General features: G+C 47.3%; 1 protein-coding gene across 1 annotated transcript in view; it reads right to left on the bottom strand.

Annotated features, from left to right (window-relative positions):
• Nucleotides 1–13,982, bottom strand: part of SLC25A36 (solute carrier family 25 member 36) — a 48,697-nt gene extending 34,715 nt beyond the window's left edge. Inside the window, exon 1 of the mRNA XM_077290851.1 lies at nt 13,523–13,982. Coding sequence (XP_077146966.1) covers nt 13,523–13,563 — 41 coding nt within the window. The 5' untranslated portion in view covers nt 13,564–13,982. The remainder of the gene's footprint in view (nt 1–13,522) is intronic.
• Nucleotides 13,983–18,539: the final 4,557 nt, after the last annotated feature.

Here is an 18,539-nt window from a genome sequence, read left to right as displayed (position 1 = left end):
AGCTATCTCTCAGATAACTATTCTCAATCCTCTTCAATCTGATTTACACTCTACTGAAACTGCCCTCACTAAAGACTCCAATGATCTACTAACAGCTAAATCTAATGGTCCCTACTCCATGCCAATTCTCTTGGATCTCTCCGCAGCATTTGATACTGTGGATCATCAGCTCCTCCTCACTATGCTCCGCTCCATCGGCCTCAAGGACACCGTTCTCCCCTGGTTCTCCTCCTATCTGACGGCTCTTTTACTATCTTTTGCTGGTTCCTCCTCCTCTCACCTTCCCCTTACTGTTGGGGTTCCTCAAGTCCTAGGTCCCCTACTCTTCTCCTTGTATACTGCCCCTATTGGTCAAACAATCAGTAGATTTGGGTTCCAGTACCACCTCTATGCTGATGACACCCAATAATACACTTCTGATATCACGCCGGCCTTTCTAGAAAACACCAGTCATTGTCTTACCACTGTCTAACATGTCCTCCCTCTATCTGAAACTGAACCTGTCAAAAACTGAACTCCTCGTGTTCTCTCCCTCTACTAACCTAACATTGCCATCTCCGTGTGCGGTTCCACCATTACTCCCAAGCAACATGCCCGCTGCCTTGGGGTCATGCTTGATTCTGAGCTTTCATTCACCCCCACACCCGATCACTGGCTCGCTCTTCTTATCTGCATCTCAAAAACATTTCTAGAATTTGCCCTTTTCTTACTTTTGACACTGCAAAAACTCACCGTTCCACTCATTCATTCTCGTTTAGACAATTGTAACCCTCTCTTAATTGGCCTCCCTCTTACCAAACTCTCCCAGCTCCAATCTGTCCTGAATGCTGCAGCCAGGATTATATTCCTCACCAACCATTACACCGATGCCTCTACCCTGTGCCAGTCATTACACTGGTTACTCATCCACTCAAGAATCCAGTATAAAACTATTACTCTCTTCCACAAAGCGCTCCATGGCTCAGCACCACCCTACATCGCCTCACTGGTCTCAGTCTACCACCCTACCTGTTCTATTAATGACCTGAGGTTAGCATCCTCAATAATCAGAACCTCCCACTCCAAGGTTTTTCACGTGCTTCGCCAATTCTTTGGAATGGACTACCCAGGTTAATAAGATTAATCCCCACAGTTTTAAGCGTGCCCTAAAAACGCATTTGTTCAGACTGGTCTACCGCCTCAACGCATTAACCCAACTATCACCGTGTGGCCCATTAAAAAAAAACCAAAACCCCCCCCCCCCAAAAAAAAATACTTAAACCATGATCAGGTTCCTCGCATCATGTTCTCATAGACTTTGTGCAGTTAATAGCCCTCTGTCTGTACTGTTACATACTTAGGCTGTTAACTGGTTCATGCAGCATTACATGAACACCCAATCTCTACACTATGGCTGGTCCGAACAACGAAAGCAATTGTTACCATCCACCTCTCGTGTCTCCCTTTCTCCTATAGATTGTAAGCTTGCGAGCAGGGACCTCATTCCTATTGGTATCCATTTTGAACTGTGATTTTTGTTATGTGTATTGTCTGTACAACCCCCCCCCCCCTCCCCTCTATAATTTATAAGGTGCTGCGGAATATGCTGGCGCCATATAAATAAATTATTAATTTCCATCACATGATCTACACAATGGGCTCAATATGCTGAAAGTGTATCGGCCATTTAAAAAGTAACAGCTTTCACAGATTGCAGCAATTCCTCTATTCTCATCCTTCAATTATATTTCTAACCATTCTTGCAAAAATTTAGAAATACCCACCGTGCACCAAGCGGCTCCTATGTGGTACCTTTAGGCTATGTGCACAAGCTGTGGATACGCAGCGTTTTTCGACGTGCGGAATTGCATCAAATCCGCAGTGTAGTGCACTACCAATGTTAGTCAATGTGAAATGACTTGTGCATATGCTTTGGAAAAATCAGTGCAGATTTGCAGCGTTTTATTTTCCGCAGCATGTCAATTCTTTTTGTGGATCTGCACCCATTAAGTCAGGCACATCCGCAGCAAAACTGCAGTTGTAAAAAAGAGCTGCCGATTTGAGTGCAAGAAACACTGCAGATCGGAAGGAGGGGAGAGAGTGAGTGAGCAGCCATTGTCTGATGGGACTACTGCTCTCATCCGGATATGAATGCTCACAGTGACAGCAGCAAGCCAATGATGGGAAAGTAGTCCCATCAGACAATGCATGTGTTCAGTAGCAAGAAAAAAAAAAAAAAAAAAAAATTGATTTCCTATAGGATAATACACCAACGTATACTTACCTTTCCGCCGTAGTCCAGTTAACAACGAGTGTCTCACGACAATCTCCTGTGTAGAACAGTGACATCTGGCAATATCAGCGCTCTACAGGGCCTCTGCGATGAACTGACAGGCGGGAGGTAATCCTCCGTGATGAATCTCCTCCGCTACTGAGGGGAGAGAGGTCATCTGAGTTCATTCTCTCACTGGCAGCGCGCTATGTGAGAAAATTCCCATGCAGCATTGCTGTAAAGTGAGCCTGAACTCAGGTATCCTCTTCAGCGATGCACTGCAGGAGCCATTATCTCCAGTCAGTGCATCGTGGGAGGCCCTGTAGAGCAGTGACATCACCCTGAGAGATGCAGATTTGCCTGTAGAATTTTCTGTGTAGCTTCTGCAATGTGTGCACATGGCCTTAGAGTTACTTTCATTTTATAAGAACTCAGGACTAAAGAAACTTTGCAAATACCATATAGGATATGTTACGTTTTTATCTAGTGTTTTACAGCACATGGGAAGTGACGATATGTCTGAAGTCACATGCTGCTTATCAACACTTGTAGATTTTAACCTTTATGGCTACTATATAACATGGCCGAGTGCTATGTGACAACATATTGCACAGCTCTGTCTGATGTTCTACTATGGGGCAGCTCAGATTGGTGATTATTTTCTCATGCAGATTCAGCATGGGGGAGCAATGGCAGTATGCCATGATCGGCAGCAAGACTCTGCTCAATCACACCAATACAAGTCTATGGGGGCGTGAGAATCAGCTGACTGCACTCTGATGTCATCCAAGTGCAGTACGATATACATAGAATCAGGCCATTGAGGAGAAATTTTCGCCATCTACTCTGCTGTGATTCTCTGATGCAAGCGGAGAAAAGCACAGTACCGTAACACTTGGCTTGCAACAAAGCAGGAGCTGAGGGTCATTAGCATATCGCATATGATGCCTTCACATCGGATGTGATGCACCAAATGTGTGCATATACCCTATGTGAGACTATTACTCAAGACAGTACATTTAGCAAGCCTTGAAAAGTTAACTGGGATTGAAAGCCAAAAACAAAACTACAGGCCACTGTTCATTATTGATTATACAGAGCGGCTGCTGTAACCACATCCCCAGCACTGATCAGACCGACCCCAAATTGGGGCTCCGCTGTTGGGGCCATGGCTACAGCTGCTGAGTGGTGACAAACTGAAAGCTCCCAGAGAGAATAAAGTTCATTTTCTACCATCGTGTTCAGCTACTCATAGGCACCAGGTAGGTTAGTAATACTACTGACCCCAGATGTGCAGGTTAGTAGTATTTTTCTCTAGTGGCATGTTCAAGTATAGTGCTCAGATGATGATGATCTCATGCATACACTTTTCCTGATGAAGAACTGCATTCATTCTTGGTGAATAAAGCTAACTTACTAAACATGTATTGAAGACAAAGCTCACATGCAATCTGCACACAACACCCAAAACTGCCTTGCAAGGTACGGTAATTAGCTCTGCTAAATAATGCGCAAGAGTCATCCCTATCGATCTTTCTATACAAAAAAAAACAAAAAAAACCCCATGACAAGATACAGTGAATGTCACTAGTGGAAAGCAGCACCTACAACGATGGCTGGATTCTCTCTCTTTTTTTTTTTTTTTACAAGAGGAAAACAGAAATGCTCACATTTGCCACAGATTAAAAATAATTTTGTTATGAAACTACATTTCCACAGGGATCCCAGGGCTTATAGTACCCACCCTCCACGCCTGATTGGAGAAGTCTGGAGCAGGAAGGCAACAGCCTCCCCAAAATCTAATTTCCACCTACAAACAGCGTTACCATTGTGTTATTGCAAGTCTTTCAGAGACTGACTGGACAAAACACAGGAGAAAGATTTATAGGAAACATTTAAAAGAAAAACCATCTGTTTGAGGGGGAAAAAAAATAAAAAAAATAAAAACACTAAATATAAAAATAAAATAAATAAACCCTGCACGTCATCCAGGTTTTTTTTGTCCAAGTGTGGAGGGCAGGAATATGAAAAAAATGTTTAAACTATGTATAAAAATATGTATTAGTGTAGCACTATACATTCAGCAGGTTTACAAGATATTTGGGGTAGATGGAGGAGAGCGAGCCCGTGTATACAGGACACAAGCCAATGTGATGAAGGGCTCGGAGGTAAATGAGAACCTGGATCTGCAGCACAACAAACCCATTTGTCCACAGATCTGCTGAGAAAGGAGAGTTTTTCTCCCCTGCTTAGTAGAAGGCACGCGTTTGTCCTGTTTTTTCTGCCAAGCACTAAACACTTTCTGCCAAGACTTTTGTTAACTGGCAGACAGGGGCCACAAGGCTGCAGCGTCCAAAGAGTTCATTAATTTGTAGGACGGGCGCTTGTATAATAAGTGTGTACACAAAGTAACATGACCCAAATTAGGGACACACGAGCTTTATACTGAGGGTCTTGGCAGCGAGAAGGAAAGTAATCGCCCCACAAGACTCAGTCCACCAGTAATTATCTAAAGCCCTTTGTTACCCAGCTGACTGGCGAGAAGCTGAAACAAGCACTAATTAAGACCCTCCTCACTTTATAGGCACATATTAAAAACATGTGGAGAGGTACACTGGTGGGCAAGATGAGTCAAAATTTGTAAAAATTAACTTAAAAATTAGCTTGCCACCATGTTTTATTGCAGCCCGCCTGGGGTTCTCCTGAAGAATGCCAAGTGAAGAGGCCACCATATAGCTTTTTTTATTTTTTTTATTTTTAAACTTACGATTGCTATAACCTCGTAGCATATAGACACTAACATTGATCTTCAAAAGCAAATTTTAAATCCACAGAAAGTCACATTAGGATGCAGATCTTCAGTGGTCTGCAGAAATGGCCTCCAAGGCTGTGTGCACACATTGCGTTTGTTTTTGCACAAGTATTTCCTATTGCCAGCAAAGTGAATGAGACTCCTGAAGTCTCCTGCACATGTTGCTGCAGACTTACATCTGCAAGGAAAAACAGAAAAAAAACCCCGCTTATTTTATGCATTTTTCATACCAACACATCAGGATTTGCCACAGAAATTTCTGCCACAAATAATGAATGTGTGCGCCCATCAAGTGAGTGAGGCAAAGTTTGTGACTAATGAAGAGTATGGAAGCGAGAAGAAAGGCCATGCATAGATTTTATTTCTATGTCACAGTTCAATACCTCACAATTAACATCTCTCTACTAGGTCTTAAAAACAGAGGACAAAGTAGAAGCCTACACAGTTTGTCTGCATGGACAGCAGCTCTGACACTAACCCCCAGTACTTTGTTACCCCAGGAAGCAGATCTGGTGGCACAAGTTAGTGGAAGGCCATCTTCATATCAGTGTTGAAAAGCTGTGACTGGCTGCTTAAAGTGAATCCCAAGAAACTATGCAAGGAAAGTAAGAGCTTAGCCATTTTAATAATAGTACAATAAACAGACTGAAGCGTGGCACTGCCCGGGCGGGTGTCATCACCACAGAACAATCTGTGACAGCAGCACGAGACCGTGAGGAGGCTTCCTAGAAGATGCACCTTCAGAGGAACCTTAAATAACCCTTGTCCTGAGGTAGCGACATGGAGCAATGACAAGCCATTAATTAGCATGATGGAAAAAGGCCAAAATGTCTTATAAAAGTAGGAACTCTTGCCCTACCACATATGCAAGGAGGTGAGCCATGAAAATGTGACTTCTGTAGATGTAAGTTAAGCAAGCCTTGAGCACACTGGGAGAGCTGCACTACACAAGAAAGGAGAGAAAAAAAATATATAAAATAAAATAGTGGTATAGGGGGCATTTCCATCTGAGGTACTCCTAGCATATCCACAGAACAGACCAGAAAGGACTGAGATCCAGCTCTCCCTTATCTGCCTTGCTTGACAATTTTCAGATCTCCCACAGAAGTGATCAGACACAAGGATGGGGAATCGGGGAGATCTTAATCTCAGGATAAATGTTGGTCTAAGTGCAAAGGATACAGAGGAGAGAAAAACAAAAAAAAAAAAACCCAAAATGCAATAATAAATTGGGCCCAAGGTGCTTTTAGTCATCCCACACCATGTTAAGCCACGTTCACACCAAATTTTTTTAATGTAAATTTTAAGCTGCATTTTACAGTTCCAGCAAAGTCTGAGATTTCATACAGACTTTCTTCCTGACTGATCTGGAAAAAAAACTGCTGCATGTCACCTTCATTGCATTTGCAGTGTTTTTCACACTTAGGAAACAATGAGTAAGTGCAAAAATGCAGGTAACTTCCTTTTGCAGCAAAAAAATTATAAGTCATGCTTTTTTTTGGCCATGTGTGAACATAGCTTTAGATGTGTTCTTCACAAGCACAAAGTTTGTTGGTGCATTTTTCCTCCCAGAAGGATTTTCTTTAATGCAGATATACAGGATAAGGAAAGGAACACAAGTAACAGGCAGGGTTTTACTGAAGCACATCCTTCAGAATGTCAGATTAAAGAACAATATTTAGAATTGAGAGTCCTCAGTGGTTGATACCTTTTTACTGAGGACTCAATTCTAAATATTTTTCTATCTACTGGCTAACACGGTACCAAGATATATTTCTTTCCTAGATTAAAGAACAGGAATTCTCCGTGCAATACTCAGTAATGAAGAGCTATGACAGCTATGGAGCTCCCGGGTTATGTGGAGAGTTCACACATGTCCCTGGGTAACTTCGCTCAGCCCATTCCTGACAGATCATCTGCAATGTGCAGCTCAGGGTAATGCGGTGGTAAAGCTGCATTTACAAGTAATTCCCCATTCTTCTCCACTCAGGTCTGTGACCTCTGGCCTACTGCGGAGCAGCCCGACAACACAAGGAGGCTTCCTGCAGATATTTACCCTCAAACACCAGGAATAAGATGTGCATTCAACAAGACCAATCAGGAACAATCCTGTAGTAAAACATGGGATAGTGACAATTCTTCCTAGCACTCCCCCCATATAGTGCTGCACAACATCCCAAATACACAGTATAGACTCAGTACTCTTCATATATCCATCAGAGAAGAGCTAATAACAGCCAAACAGACCCCATTTTTTTTCTAATAATTGTCACATCAAGTTTCAGCTTCATTACCACCCAAGTCCAAACTTGCATGTCCGTGAAAAAGATTGTGCCAATATCTGGCCCAGTCAGTGTGTCTATCCTGAGCCAACCGCCCTCTATGCCCGATGGGGCACTGGGGTCCAAGCTCTGCATTTCAGATTAGTTTGTTTGGTCAGACAGCATCAAGCTTTGCGGTCAGTTCCTTTAAGAGTTCCCATCAAAGCCAGATCTATGTTTGAAGCTCAACCCAAGATAGGCAATAGCACTTCACAAAAAACTGTTTTTATTCGGTTTTGTGGGCAAATAAGAACTTATGGTACATATGTTCCTATAACAATCTAGGTTCACATTGCATTAGGGCAATCCGTTTAGCGCTAGCGGATTGCGCTAACGCAATGTTTATTTAGGGGCCGCGTTAACGTCCCCGCTCTCGCAGATCCCCGATCTGCGAGAGCGGGGAACGGACCTCGGGCGCGCCGCGGACGCTGCAAGCAGCGTCCGAGGCGCGTCACAGAAGAACGGCACATCACTAGCGCGAGCCGAAAAAGGCACGCGCTAGTGATGCGCTGCAGGCGAAATTTACATTGCTGTCAATGGGTGCGCTAACGGACCCGTTGCACGACGTTAATTGCGACATTTTCGCCGTGCAACGCTGTCCGTTAGCGATCACCCACTAACGCAATGTGAACCTAGAAGTTAGGTCTACAGGATGGTTTCTACATGGATGGCCTTCCCAGCTGCTATGGATTTGTGCAGTACTGAATTAGGAGATTTATCCTACCAAGTAAATTAAATAAGCAGAATTCTGAAATTCAGTTCCATTTTAGTACAACCAACAGCTTTCAGGTACAATTCTAACCCCAACTATTGCAAGGGATGTGCCAGGTCCCTCAAAACAAGCAGCTATCAAAGTACCCTCCTCCAGTTACGAGGGATTTTCAGGATGACAATCCATCTAGACAATTACATAGGAGTAATTCCCTTTGTTTTATTACATCACCATAATTAAAAAGCAAATCTACACCAGGGAATAACTATATAAAGTCTGTTCTCCCAAGACACTGAACTACTCTGCAGATAAGACATTTAACCCCTTCACCACCTGGCCATCTTTTTGGGTTTAGGATTTTTCCTCCCATTCTTCCAAGAGCCAGAACCCCCCATCAATGTAGCCATGTGAGGGCTTGTTCTTTTGTAAGGCCAGTTGTATTTTTGAATGACAGCATTGATTTTACCACATACGGGGTTTGCTTCCAGGTATGGTGACCGGGGGGGGGGGGGGGGGGGGTGGCCCTCAGAGTGGACACAAGAGTTAGTGTTCAGCGTGACAGATTTGAAGATTTTTTTCCTACAAAATCTGCATGAGCTACATTAGTATTCTGTTATAGATTTGCCCTGGATTTTATATGATGCATTACAAAGGGTAAAATCCACACCACAAAAAACGGAATCTGAACTGCATGTCAGTTTCTGTGCTGATTTTTGTCTTCCTCTGCTGGTGTTTAGCAGCTGAAATGTCATAAAATTAAGAAAAGCATTCCTATTGAAGGATCTGCTGAAGCGAGATGCACCAAATTAAGACTGGTGTGCAAAACACATGTTGTGATGATTTGGGATCCAAGTGTGACCATTTCCACTTACCCCCCCCCCCAAAAAAAAACGAGTACAGCAGACATGTCTTTCCTCCATAGTATGCAACATGTGAAACTACCAGCCTGACTGCTCTGCACTAATGATGGACAAACAACCTGAAACAGCTGCCTGTACAGCTTCTAGTTTGGATTTTTTTTTCCTGGTCAAGTTCCAAGGATATTGAATGGTCAGACATTAACTTATAGGGTTGCTTCCTGTACTAGGTGGTACTTGCAAGACAGTGCTTTTACTTAATTAAAAAAAAAAAATCCTTATGGCAACACTCGTTCAAGAGAAAATCTTTTATGATGCACACAAGATTATTGGCAATGCACTGCTGAGCACAATGGCACCCTACAGCCGCTGAACGATCTACTACAGATCACACTGGTTACCAGGATCTGCCATTGTCAGTTACCTGTTTCTTTAGTGACCAATACAGATCTCTTTTAGAGAAACCCAGGAAGCAGAGTTCTCAAACTCTGATGCACACGCCAGTACTCCAGTGGTTTTTCCATGTGGCTCTATTTTTGCCCCATGGGAACGTATCCTTAGACTTTACACCAATTTCTTGAAAATTGGGATGAAAACCCAATAATGCACACTTACACCTTCCCAAGAGCCCCGGGGAACACCATCTAGTTATAAAGCCCCACTGGGCACAGCCACATAACTAGGCTAGTCACCACTATGGAGTATGAGGAGATATTAGCAGCCATTAGTCATGAAATGAAGAATCAGATTATTAATAAACAGCTGCCCAGAATAATGAATAGCTTGAAGAGGAGGATGACGCACAGACTTACTCCAGCACTGGAGATTTGTGCTATTAGGGGGACACAGCAGACCCGAGGAGAAGAGACAAGCAGTGAAGTAACTAGTAAAGCCTTGAATCCAGAGAGGCATCTGTAGAAGGGATCATGTCCGGCTCTCCTGGCACATACCGAGCTGTAATCTAACAATGTGGCCAGATTCTGCGCTATTACAACACTTGATAGGGCATTGCCCTTGTGCTGCTGTACAGCAGCCAATTCCCTCACTGCCCTGTCATCCATGTTCTCTGACAGCAGAAACCGCCCGAATGCTGTGCATGAGAGCGGTCCGAGGACCAGCAACTCCTCCCAGAATCTACAGGTTATGCTACTAATTACTACATTACAGAGCAGCTTATCCTCCAGGTAAACACCAGAGGGGGAAAAAAAAAGGGTTATAATCACAGGATAAATACACCGCAGGATACCTGGGGACTCGATGCCACCAAGCAGAGGGTAAGATGCAGCAGTGTCTGTGTGACTATGGACTAAAGACAATATCTGAGAAAACGACATAAAGTGCAACATTACAGCGATCAGTCACAGGCAGACTAAGGGTCTGTGCACATGTTGCGGATTGGCCACTGCGGATTCACAGCCGTTTTCCATGCGGTGTACAGTACCATGTAAACCTATGGAAAACCAAATCCTCAATAGGAATTCGCAGGTATAAAACTGGAGGTGGAATCCGCACAAGAACTGCAGGTAAAACTCACTGCATTTTACGGATTTTGCAAAAATGGTGCGGAAAAGTGCGCACACGAATCCACAACGTGTGCACATAGCCTATGAGTAAAGCACCAACTCCTGTAATAGACAATTGCTAATAAAGTAGTCCCTAGAATATGTATAAAGTTAGGCCAAGGACAGAGGCCCATCTCCTGACCCTTAGACAGGTGTCAGTCTGGACATTGCAGTCTGATAGTGGCCAGAATAAAGCTAGTGCAGAGCAGAGCACATTAGCACTTACCTCCTCCCCCGCAGACAAGTGGGAGTTTTATGCTCAATCTCTTGAATTACAGCGTGAATCTGACTGTTACTTCACTGTTGCTACATCAGTTTTAATAATCTGCCCACAAAACGTACATGACACGACACAAGGCAGCTGAAGTAAGGAGAAACCATGCAGGACACAACCTGGCCAAGTGCACAGTGTGTAATAAACCGGGGACACGGGCTGATAGTGATCCCCACAGGGACCTAGTAAACACAAACTCTTTTTGGCCCTTAGTGAATGGAAGATTATAGCAGGGGTGTTAAAGTGTTACTTAACTATATTGAGAGCTTTTCTTCATGCAAGTTTGGCTCAGTTTAGCCATAAAAATAAAGTATATGCACCCCATAAGTGGATCGTTAATACTCCCACCTGCACTCAGAGCTGCTCACACATCCCATCCACCAGAGCAGAGGTGGCCCCTGACATCCCATGCCTGGAGAGCTGATGGGACACATCCACCAGAGCAGAGGTGGCCCCTGACACATCCCGTGCCTGGAGAGCTGATGGGGACACATCCACAAGAGCAGAGGTGGCCCCTCACACATCCCATGCCTGGAGAGCTGAAGGCACACATCCACCAGAGCAGCGGTGGCCCCTCACACATCCCATGCCTGGAGAGCTGAAGGCACACATCCACCAGAGCAGCGGTGTCCCCTCACACATCCCATGCCTGGAGAGCTGATGGCACACATCCACCAGAGCAGCGGTGTCCCCTCACACATCCCATGCCTGGAGAGCTGAAGGCACACATCCACCAGAGCAGCGGTGTCCCCTCACACATCCCATGCCTGGAGAGCTGAAGGCACACATCCACCAGAACAGCGGTGGCCCCTCACACATCCCATGCCTGGAGAGCTGAAGGCACACATCCACCAGAGCAGCGGTGGCCCCTCACACATCCCATGCCTGGAGAGCTGAAGGCACACATCCACCAGAGCAGCGGTGTCCCCTCACACATCCCATGCCTGGAGAGCTGAAGGCACACATCCACCAGAACAGCGGTGGCCCCTCACACATCCCATGCCTGGAGAGCTGAAGGCACACATCCACCAGAGCAGCGGTGGCCCCTCACACATCCCATGCCTGGAGAGCTGAAGGCACACATCCACCAGAGCAGCGGTGTCCCCTCACACATCCCATGCCTGGAGAGCTGAAGGCACACATCCACCAGAACAGCGGTGGCCCCTCACACATCCCATGCCTGGAGAGCTGAAGGCACACATCCACCAGAGCAGCGGTGGCCCCTCACACATCCCATGCCTGGAGAGCTGATGGTCAACTTTATAATGTTGAGTGGATAATTTATTGTATCCCAAATCAGTAAATGTTTCGGTCACATAAAGGGACCTTCATCAGTAACGTAAATTGGGATAAAGAGTGGGTACGGGTGGCTATAAAGCCTGCCAGAATTGCCTCCAGTGTCTCACTGGATACTACCAAAGAGAGATAGCAGCCTGAGGGGTGGCTGTCATCGCGGTGTCCACTGCTGTAGTGTGAGCACTACAGCAGTGGACACCGCGATGACAGCCACCCCTCAGGCTGCTATCTCTCTTTGGTAGTATCCAGTGAGACACTGGAGGCAATTCTGGCAGGCTTTATAGCCACCCGTACCCACTCTTTATCCCAATTTACGTTACTGATGAAGGTCCCTTTATGTGACCGAAACATTTACTGATTTGGGATACAATAAATTATCCACTCCTTCACATTACAAAGTTGAGTGCTGGGTTTTTGCATTACTGGTGATTACGGTTTGGGAACCTACCCGTGCACCTTCTCAGGTTGTGCACACATAAATCTGTTATATTATGGAGAGCCGATGGGACACATCCACCAGAGCAGCAGTGGCCCTTGACAGCTGATGGGACACATCCACCAGAGCAGCAGTGGCCTCTGACATCCCATGCCTGGAGAGCTGAAGGGACACATCCACCAGAGCAGCGGTGGCCCCTCACAGGTTCTTCAGGAGCTCAGCCTGCAGACATGGGCTGCCCAGGTTATGTACAGACAGCTCCTGATGGGAGTAGTTTTCCTTTGCTACACGATGACAGCAGTGATGTCTATAAAGCGCAGGTTAAACAGTGGTAAAGTGACATCGACCAAACCACTGCACGACCAGCTCTACCCTCACCTACTGTATCCTCACCCATCCCTTGTAGATTGTGAGCCCTCGCGGGCAGGGTTCTCTCTCCTCCTGTACCAGCTGTGACTTGTTTTTATTATGTATACCCCTCCTCACATGTAAAGCGCCATGGAATAAATGCCACTATAATAATAATAAGTCTATAGCAGAGGTGCACACACTGTTTTTGACTAGTGCCAGACTATGCCATGACCACATCAACTACAGAGGGGCATTCTGATCAGAGGCACCTCACCACTACTGTATGCCACCTGCTAATATCTGCACCCACTATGGTAGCTTAAGAGGGTCCTCTGCTCCCCTTATGTAGCTGTCCAGAATAGAAGAAGCCAAGAGGAGCACAGCTATCCACAAGGGTCAGGGCTGGCTGGGAGCACACAGGATGGCACAGGGGGCCACAGGTCGTGCACCCCTGGTCCTTACCCCACAGGGAACAATAATCACCAGCATGTCTGCAGATAGTGGGGGCTGTAGTCTTGGTGCCGTCGCACTTGCACGTTCTCACAGGTGTCCGGACACCTGGCTCAGCCGCAGAGTACACAGCACCCATGCTAAGTGATGGAGGGCCCGACCCACGGCACAGCCCACCCCGGAACCACACGTGCACCTACCCTCCAGCAAACAGATGCACCAGGGTATCTCTCTGGCTCATTCTCTCATTATTCTCCCCTGCAGACAGGTGGAGGCAGCAGGTCCCCGGGGAGACGCCGGGTCGTTTGCCCGCTCTCGGGTGACTGGATGTCGGAGGCAGCAGTCAGCACACAGCCCGCAGACGTAGGCCCGCCACCATGCACCGCTCAGCGTCTGCGGATAGCGGCTGCTCACACGCAGACTTGCCCGCGTATATAAAGGTGTATGGCGCCTGCACAGACCGTGGAGCTGCCCGCCGTGACCTCCCACACTGCCTGCCTCCGCAGTCCTGCCCGGAGCACTGTCCCCTGCCTTCTCCGCTCCCCTCTGCCGCCTTCACCCCCCTGCTCTCTTATGAATATTCAGCAGCACGAGATAAACACAAGCTGATTGGCTGCGAAGGTGTGGCGGAAGTGACGGCTGGCGCAGCTGCTTTACCACGTGACCTGGCTCCCGCGCTGGGATATAAGTGTGAGGAATGTTCATCAGCGGCTAAAAGACTAAGATCCCAGCATGCACTGCAGCACAGGGGGCGTGTCCGAGGAGGCGCCAGTAACTTCAACCGCGGTGTTGGAGGTTCACAGGTCGCTCAGCGCTGCGCTGCCTCAATATGTGCAGCTATTAGAGGCCACGGGTGGTAATACAGGGCAGTACTGGCAGCTGCGGCGCCTCCTGAGGGTGATGCCAGGGTCCCCATCTACTGGTGGCGTCCACCACAGTCAGAGGGTGACCTAAAGAGTGGTGGGAAGGGCGAGTCAAGGGGAATGTATGGCTCTGTGCCCCTAAAAGCTGGCAGGTTCGGCAGTATAAAGAATGGGGTCTGATAAGAGCAACCGTGACAAAAAAGAGTAACCACTGCAGCGACCGTCCTCCCCAACTGCCACGTGAGCACTGCGGAGGCCCCTCATCATAGGCGGCTGCCCATGGGTTACATAGGCCACCAATGTCTGATCCATCACCAATGTCTGATCCATCAATGTCTGAGCCGTCACCAATGTCTGATCCTCCACCAATGTCTGATCCATCAATGTCTGATCCTCCACCAATGTCTGATCCATCACCAATGTCTGATCCTCCACCAATGTCTGATCCATCACCAATGTCTGATCCTCCACCAACGTCTGATCCTCCACCAACGTCTGATCCAGCACCAACATCTGATCCTCCACCAACGTCTGATCCAGCACCAACGTCTGATCCTCCACCAACGTCTGAGCCGTCACCAATGTCTGATCCATCACCAATGTCTGATCCTCCACCAATGTCTGAGCCGTCACCAATGTCTGATCCAGCACCAATATCTGATCCTCCACCAATGTCTGAGCCACCACCAATGTCTGATCCACCGCCAATGTCTGATCCAGCACCAATGTCTGATCCTCCACCAATGTCTGATCCATCACCAATGTCTGATCCAGCACCAATGTCTGATCCAGCACCAATGTCTGATCCAGCACCAATGTCTGATCCAGCACCAATGTCTGATCCTCCACCAATGTCTGATCCGTCACCAATGTCTGAGCCGTCACCAATGTCTGATCCATCACCAATGTCTGAGCCGTCACCAATGTCTGATCCTCCACCAATGTCTGATCCTCCACCAATGTGTGATCCGTCACCAATGTCTGATCCGCCACCAATGTCTGATCCTCCACCAATGTCTGATCCGTCACCAATGTCTGATCCATCACCAATGTCTGAGCCGTCACCAATGTCTGATCCTCCACCAATGTCTGATCCAGCACCAATGTCTGATCCATCGCCAATGTCTGATCCTCCACCAATGTCTGATCCGTCACCAATGTCTGAGCCGTCACCAATGTCTGATCCATCACCAATGTCTGATCCTCCACCAATATCTGATCCATCACCAATGTCTGATCCTCCACCAATGTCTGATCCATCACCAATGTCTGATCCTCCACCAATATCTGATCCATCACCAATGTCTGATCGTCCACCAATGTCTGATCCAGCACCAACGTCTGATCCTCCACCAATGTCTGATCCATTACCAATGTCTGATCCTCCACCAATGTCTGAGCCGTCACCAATGTCTGATCCACCGCCAATGTCTGATCCAGCACCAATGTCTGATCCTCCACCAATGTCTGATCCATCACCAATGTCTGATCCATCACCAATGTCTGATCCAGCACCAATGTCTGATCCAGCACCAATGTCTGATCCAGCGCCAATGTCTGATCCATCGCCAATGTCTGATCCTCCACCAATGTCTGATCCGTCACCAATGTCTGAGCCGTCACCAATGTCTGATCCATCACCAATGTCTGATCCTCCACCAATATCTGATCCATCACCAATGTCTGATCCTCCACCAATGTCTGATCCATCACCAATGTCTGATCCTCCACCAATATCTGATCCATCACCAATGTCTGATCGTCCACCAATGTCTGATCCAGCACCAACGTCTGATCCTCCACCAATGTCTGATCCATCACCAATGTCTGATCCTCCACCAATGTCTGAGCCGTCACCAATGTCTGATCCACCGCCAATGTCTGATCCAGCACCAATGTCTGATCCTCCACCAATGTCTGATCCATCACCAATGTCTGATCCATCACCAATGTCTGATCCAGCACCAATGTCTGATCCAGCACCAATGTCTGATCCGTCACCAGTCTGATCCTCCACCAATGTCTGATCCAGCACAAACGTCTGATCCATCGCCAATGTCTGATCCTCCACCAATGTCTGATCCGTCACCAATGTCTGAGCCGTCACCAATGTCTGATCCATCACCAATGTCTGATCCATCACCAATGTCTGAGCCGTCACCAATGTCTGATCCTCCACCAATGTCTGATCCTCCACCAATGTCTGATCCGTCACCAATGTCTGATCCGCCACCAATGTCTGATCCTCCACCAATGTCTGATCCGTCACCAATGTCTGACCCGTCACCAATGTCTGATCCGTCACCAATGTCTGAGCCGTCACCAATGTCTGATCCTCCACCAATGTCTTGATCCGTCACCAATGTCTGATCCTCCACCAATGTCTGATCCAGCACCAATGTCTGATCCATCGCCAATGTCTGATCCTCCACCAATGTCTGATCCGTCACCAATGTCTGAGCCGTCACCAATGTCTGATCCATCACCAATGTCTGATCCATCACCAATGTCTGAGCCTTCACCAATGTCTGATCCTCCACCAATGTCTGATCCATCACCAATGTCTGATCCTCCACCAATATCTGATCCATCACCAATGTCTGATCCTCCACCAATATCTGATCCATCACCAATGTCTGATCCGCTGCCAATGTCTGTCGACAACTTTTGATCCGCCAATATCTGATCCGTCACCAATGTCTGATCCGCCTCCAATGTCTGACCGGCCGCCAATGTCTGATCCGCCGCCAATGTCTGATCCGTCACCAATGTCTGATCCGCCGCCAATGTCTGATCCGCCGCCAATGTCTGATCCGTCACCAATGTCTGATCCACCACCAATGTCTGATCCACCACCAATATCTGATCCACCGCCAATGTCTGATCCATCACCAATGTCTGATCCGTCACCAATGTCTGATCCGCCACCAATGTCTGATCCTCCACCAATGTCTGATCCGTCACCAATGTCTGATCCGTCACCAATGTCTGATCCATCACCAATGTCTGAGCCGTCACCAATGTCTGATCCTCCACCAATGTCTGATCCGTCACCATTGTCTGATCCTCCACCAATGTCTGATCCAGCACCAATGTCTGATCCATCGCCAATGTCTGATCCTCCACCAATGTCTGATCCGTCACCAATGTCTGAGCCGTCACCAATGTCTGATCCATCACCAATGTCTGAGCCGTCACCAATGTCTGAGCCGTCACCAATGTCTGATCCACCGCCAATGTCTGATCCAGCACCAATATCTGATCCTCCGCCAATGTCTGAGCCGTCACCAATGTCTGATCCGTCACCAATATCTGATCCATCGCCAATGTCTGATCCGTCACCAATATCTGATCCATCGCCAATGTCTGATCCGTCACCAATATCTGATCCAGCACCAATGTCTGATCCACCGCCAATATCTGAGCCGTCACCATTGTCTGATCCTCCACCAATATCTGATTCATCACCAATGTCTGATCCACCGCCAATGTCTGATCCAGCACCATTGTCTGATCCATCACCAATATCTGATCCACCGCCAATATCTGAGCCGTCACCAATGTCTGATCCTCCACCAATATCTGATCCACCGCCAATATCTGAGCCGTCACCAATGTCTGATCCGTCACCAATTTCTGATCCTCCACCAATATCTGATCCACCGCCAATGTCTGATCCGTCACCAATGTCTGATCCGCCGCCAATGTCTGATCCGTCACCAATGTCTGATCCGCCACCAATGTCTGATCCGCCGCCAATGTCTGATCCGTCACCAATGTCTGATCCTCCACCAATGTCTGATCCGTCACCAATGTCTGATCCGTCACCAATGTTTGATCCGTCACCAATGTCTGATCCTCCACCAATGTCTGATCCGTCGCCAATGTCTGATCCGTCGCCAATGTCTGAGCCACCACCAATGTCTGATCCTCCACCAATGTCTGATCCATCACCAATGTCTGATCCGTCACCAATGTCTGATCCTCCACCAATGTCTGATCCGTCGCCAATGTCTGAGCCACCACCAATGTCTGATCCTCCACCAATGTCTGATCCATCGCCAATGTCTGAGCCACCACCAATGTCTGATCCGCCACCAATGTCTGATCCGCCACCAATGTGTGATCCGCCACCAATTTCTGATCCGCCGCCAATATCTGATCCGTCACCAATGTCTGATCCGCCTCCAATGCCTGATCCGTCGCCAATGTCTGATTCGTCGCCAATGTCTGATCCGTCACCAATGTCTGATCCACCGCCAATGTCTGATCCGCCGCCAATGTCTGATCCGTCGCCAATGTCTGATCCACCACCAATGTCTGATCCACCACCAATATCTGATCCACCGCCAAT

The sequence above is a fragment of the Ranitomeya variabilis genome, chromosome 2 (assembly GCF_051348905.1).
Source record: "Ranitomeya variabilis isolate aRanVar5 chromosome 2, aRanVar5.hap1, whole genome shotgun sequence".
Classification (NCBI taxonomy): domain Eukaryota; kingdom Metazoa; phylum Chordata; class Amphibia; order Anura; family Dendrobatidae; genus Ranitomeya; species Ranitomeya variabilis.
Note: the sequence above shows the minus strand (reverse complement) of the source record. Positions and strands in the feature narration are given on the sequence as shown.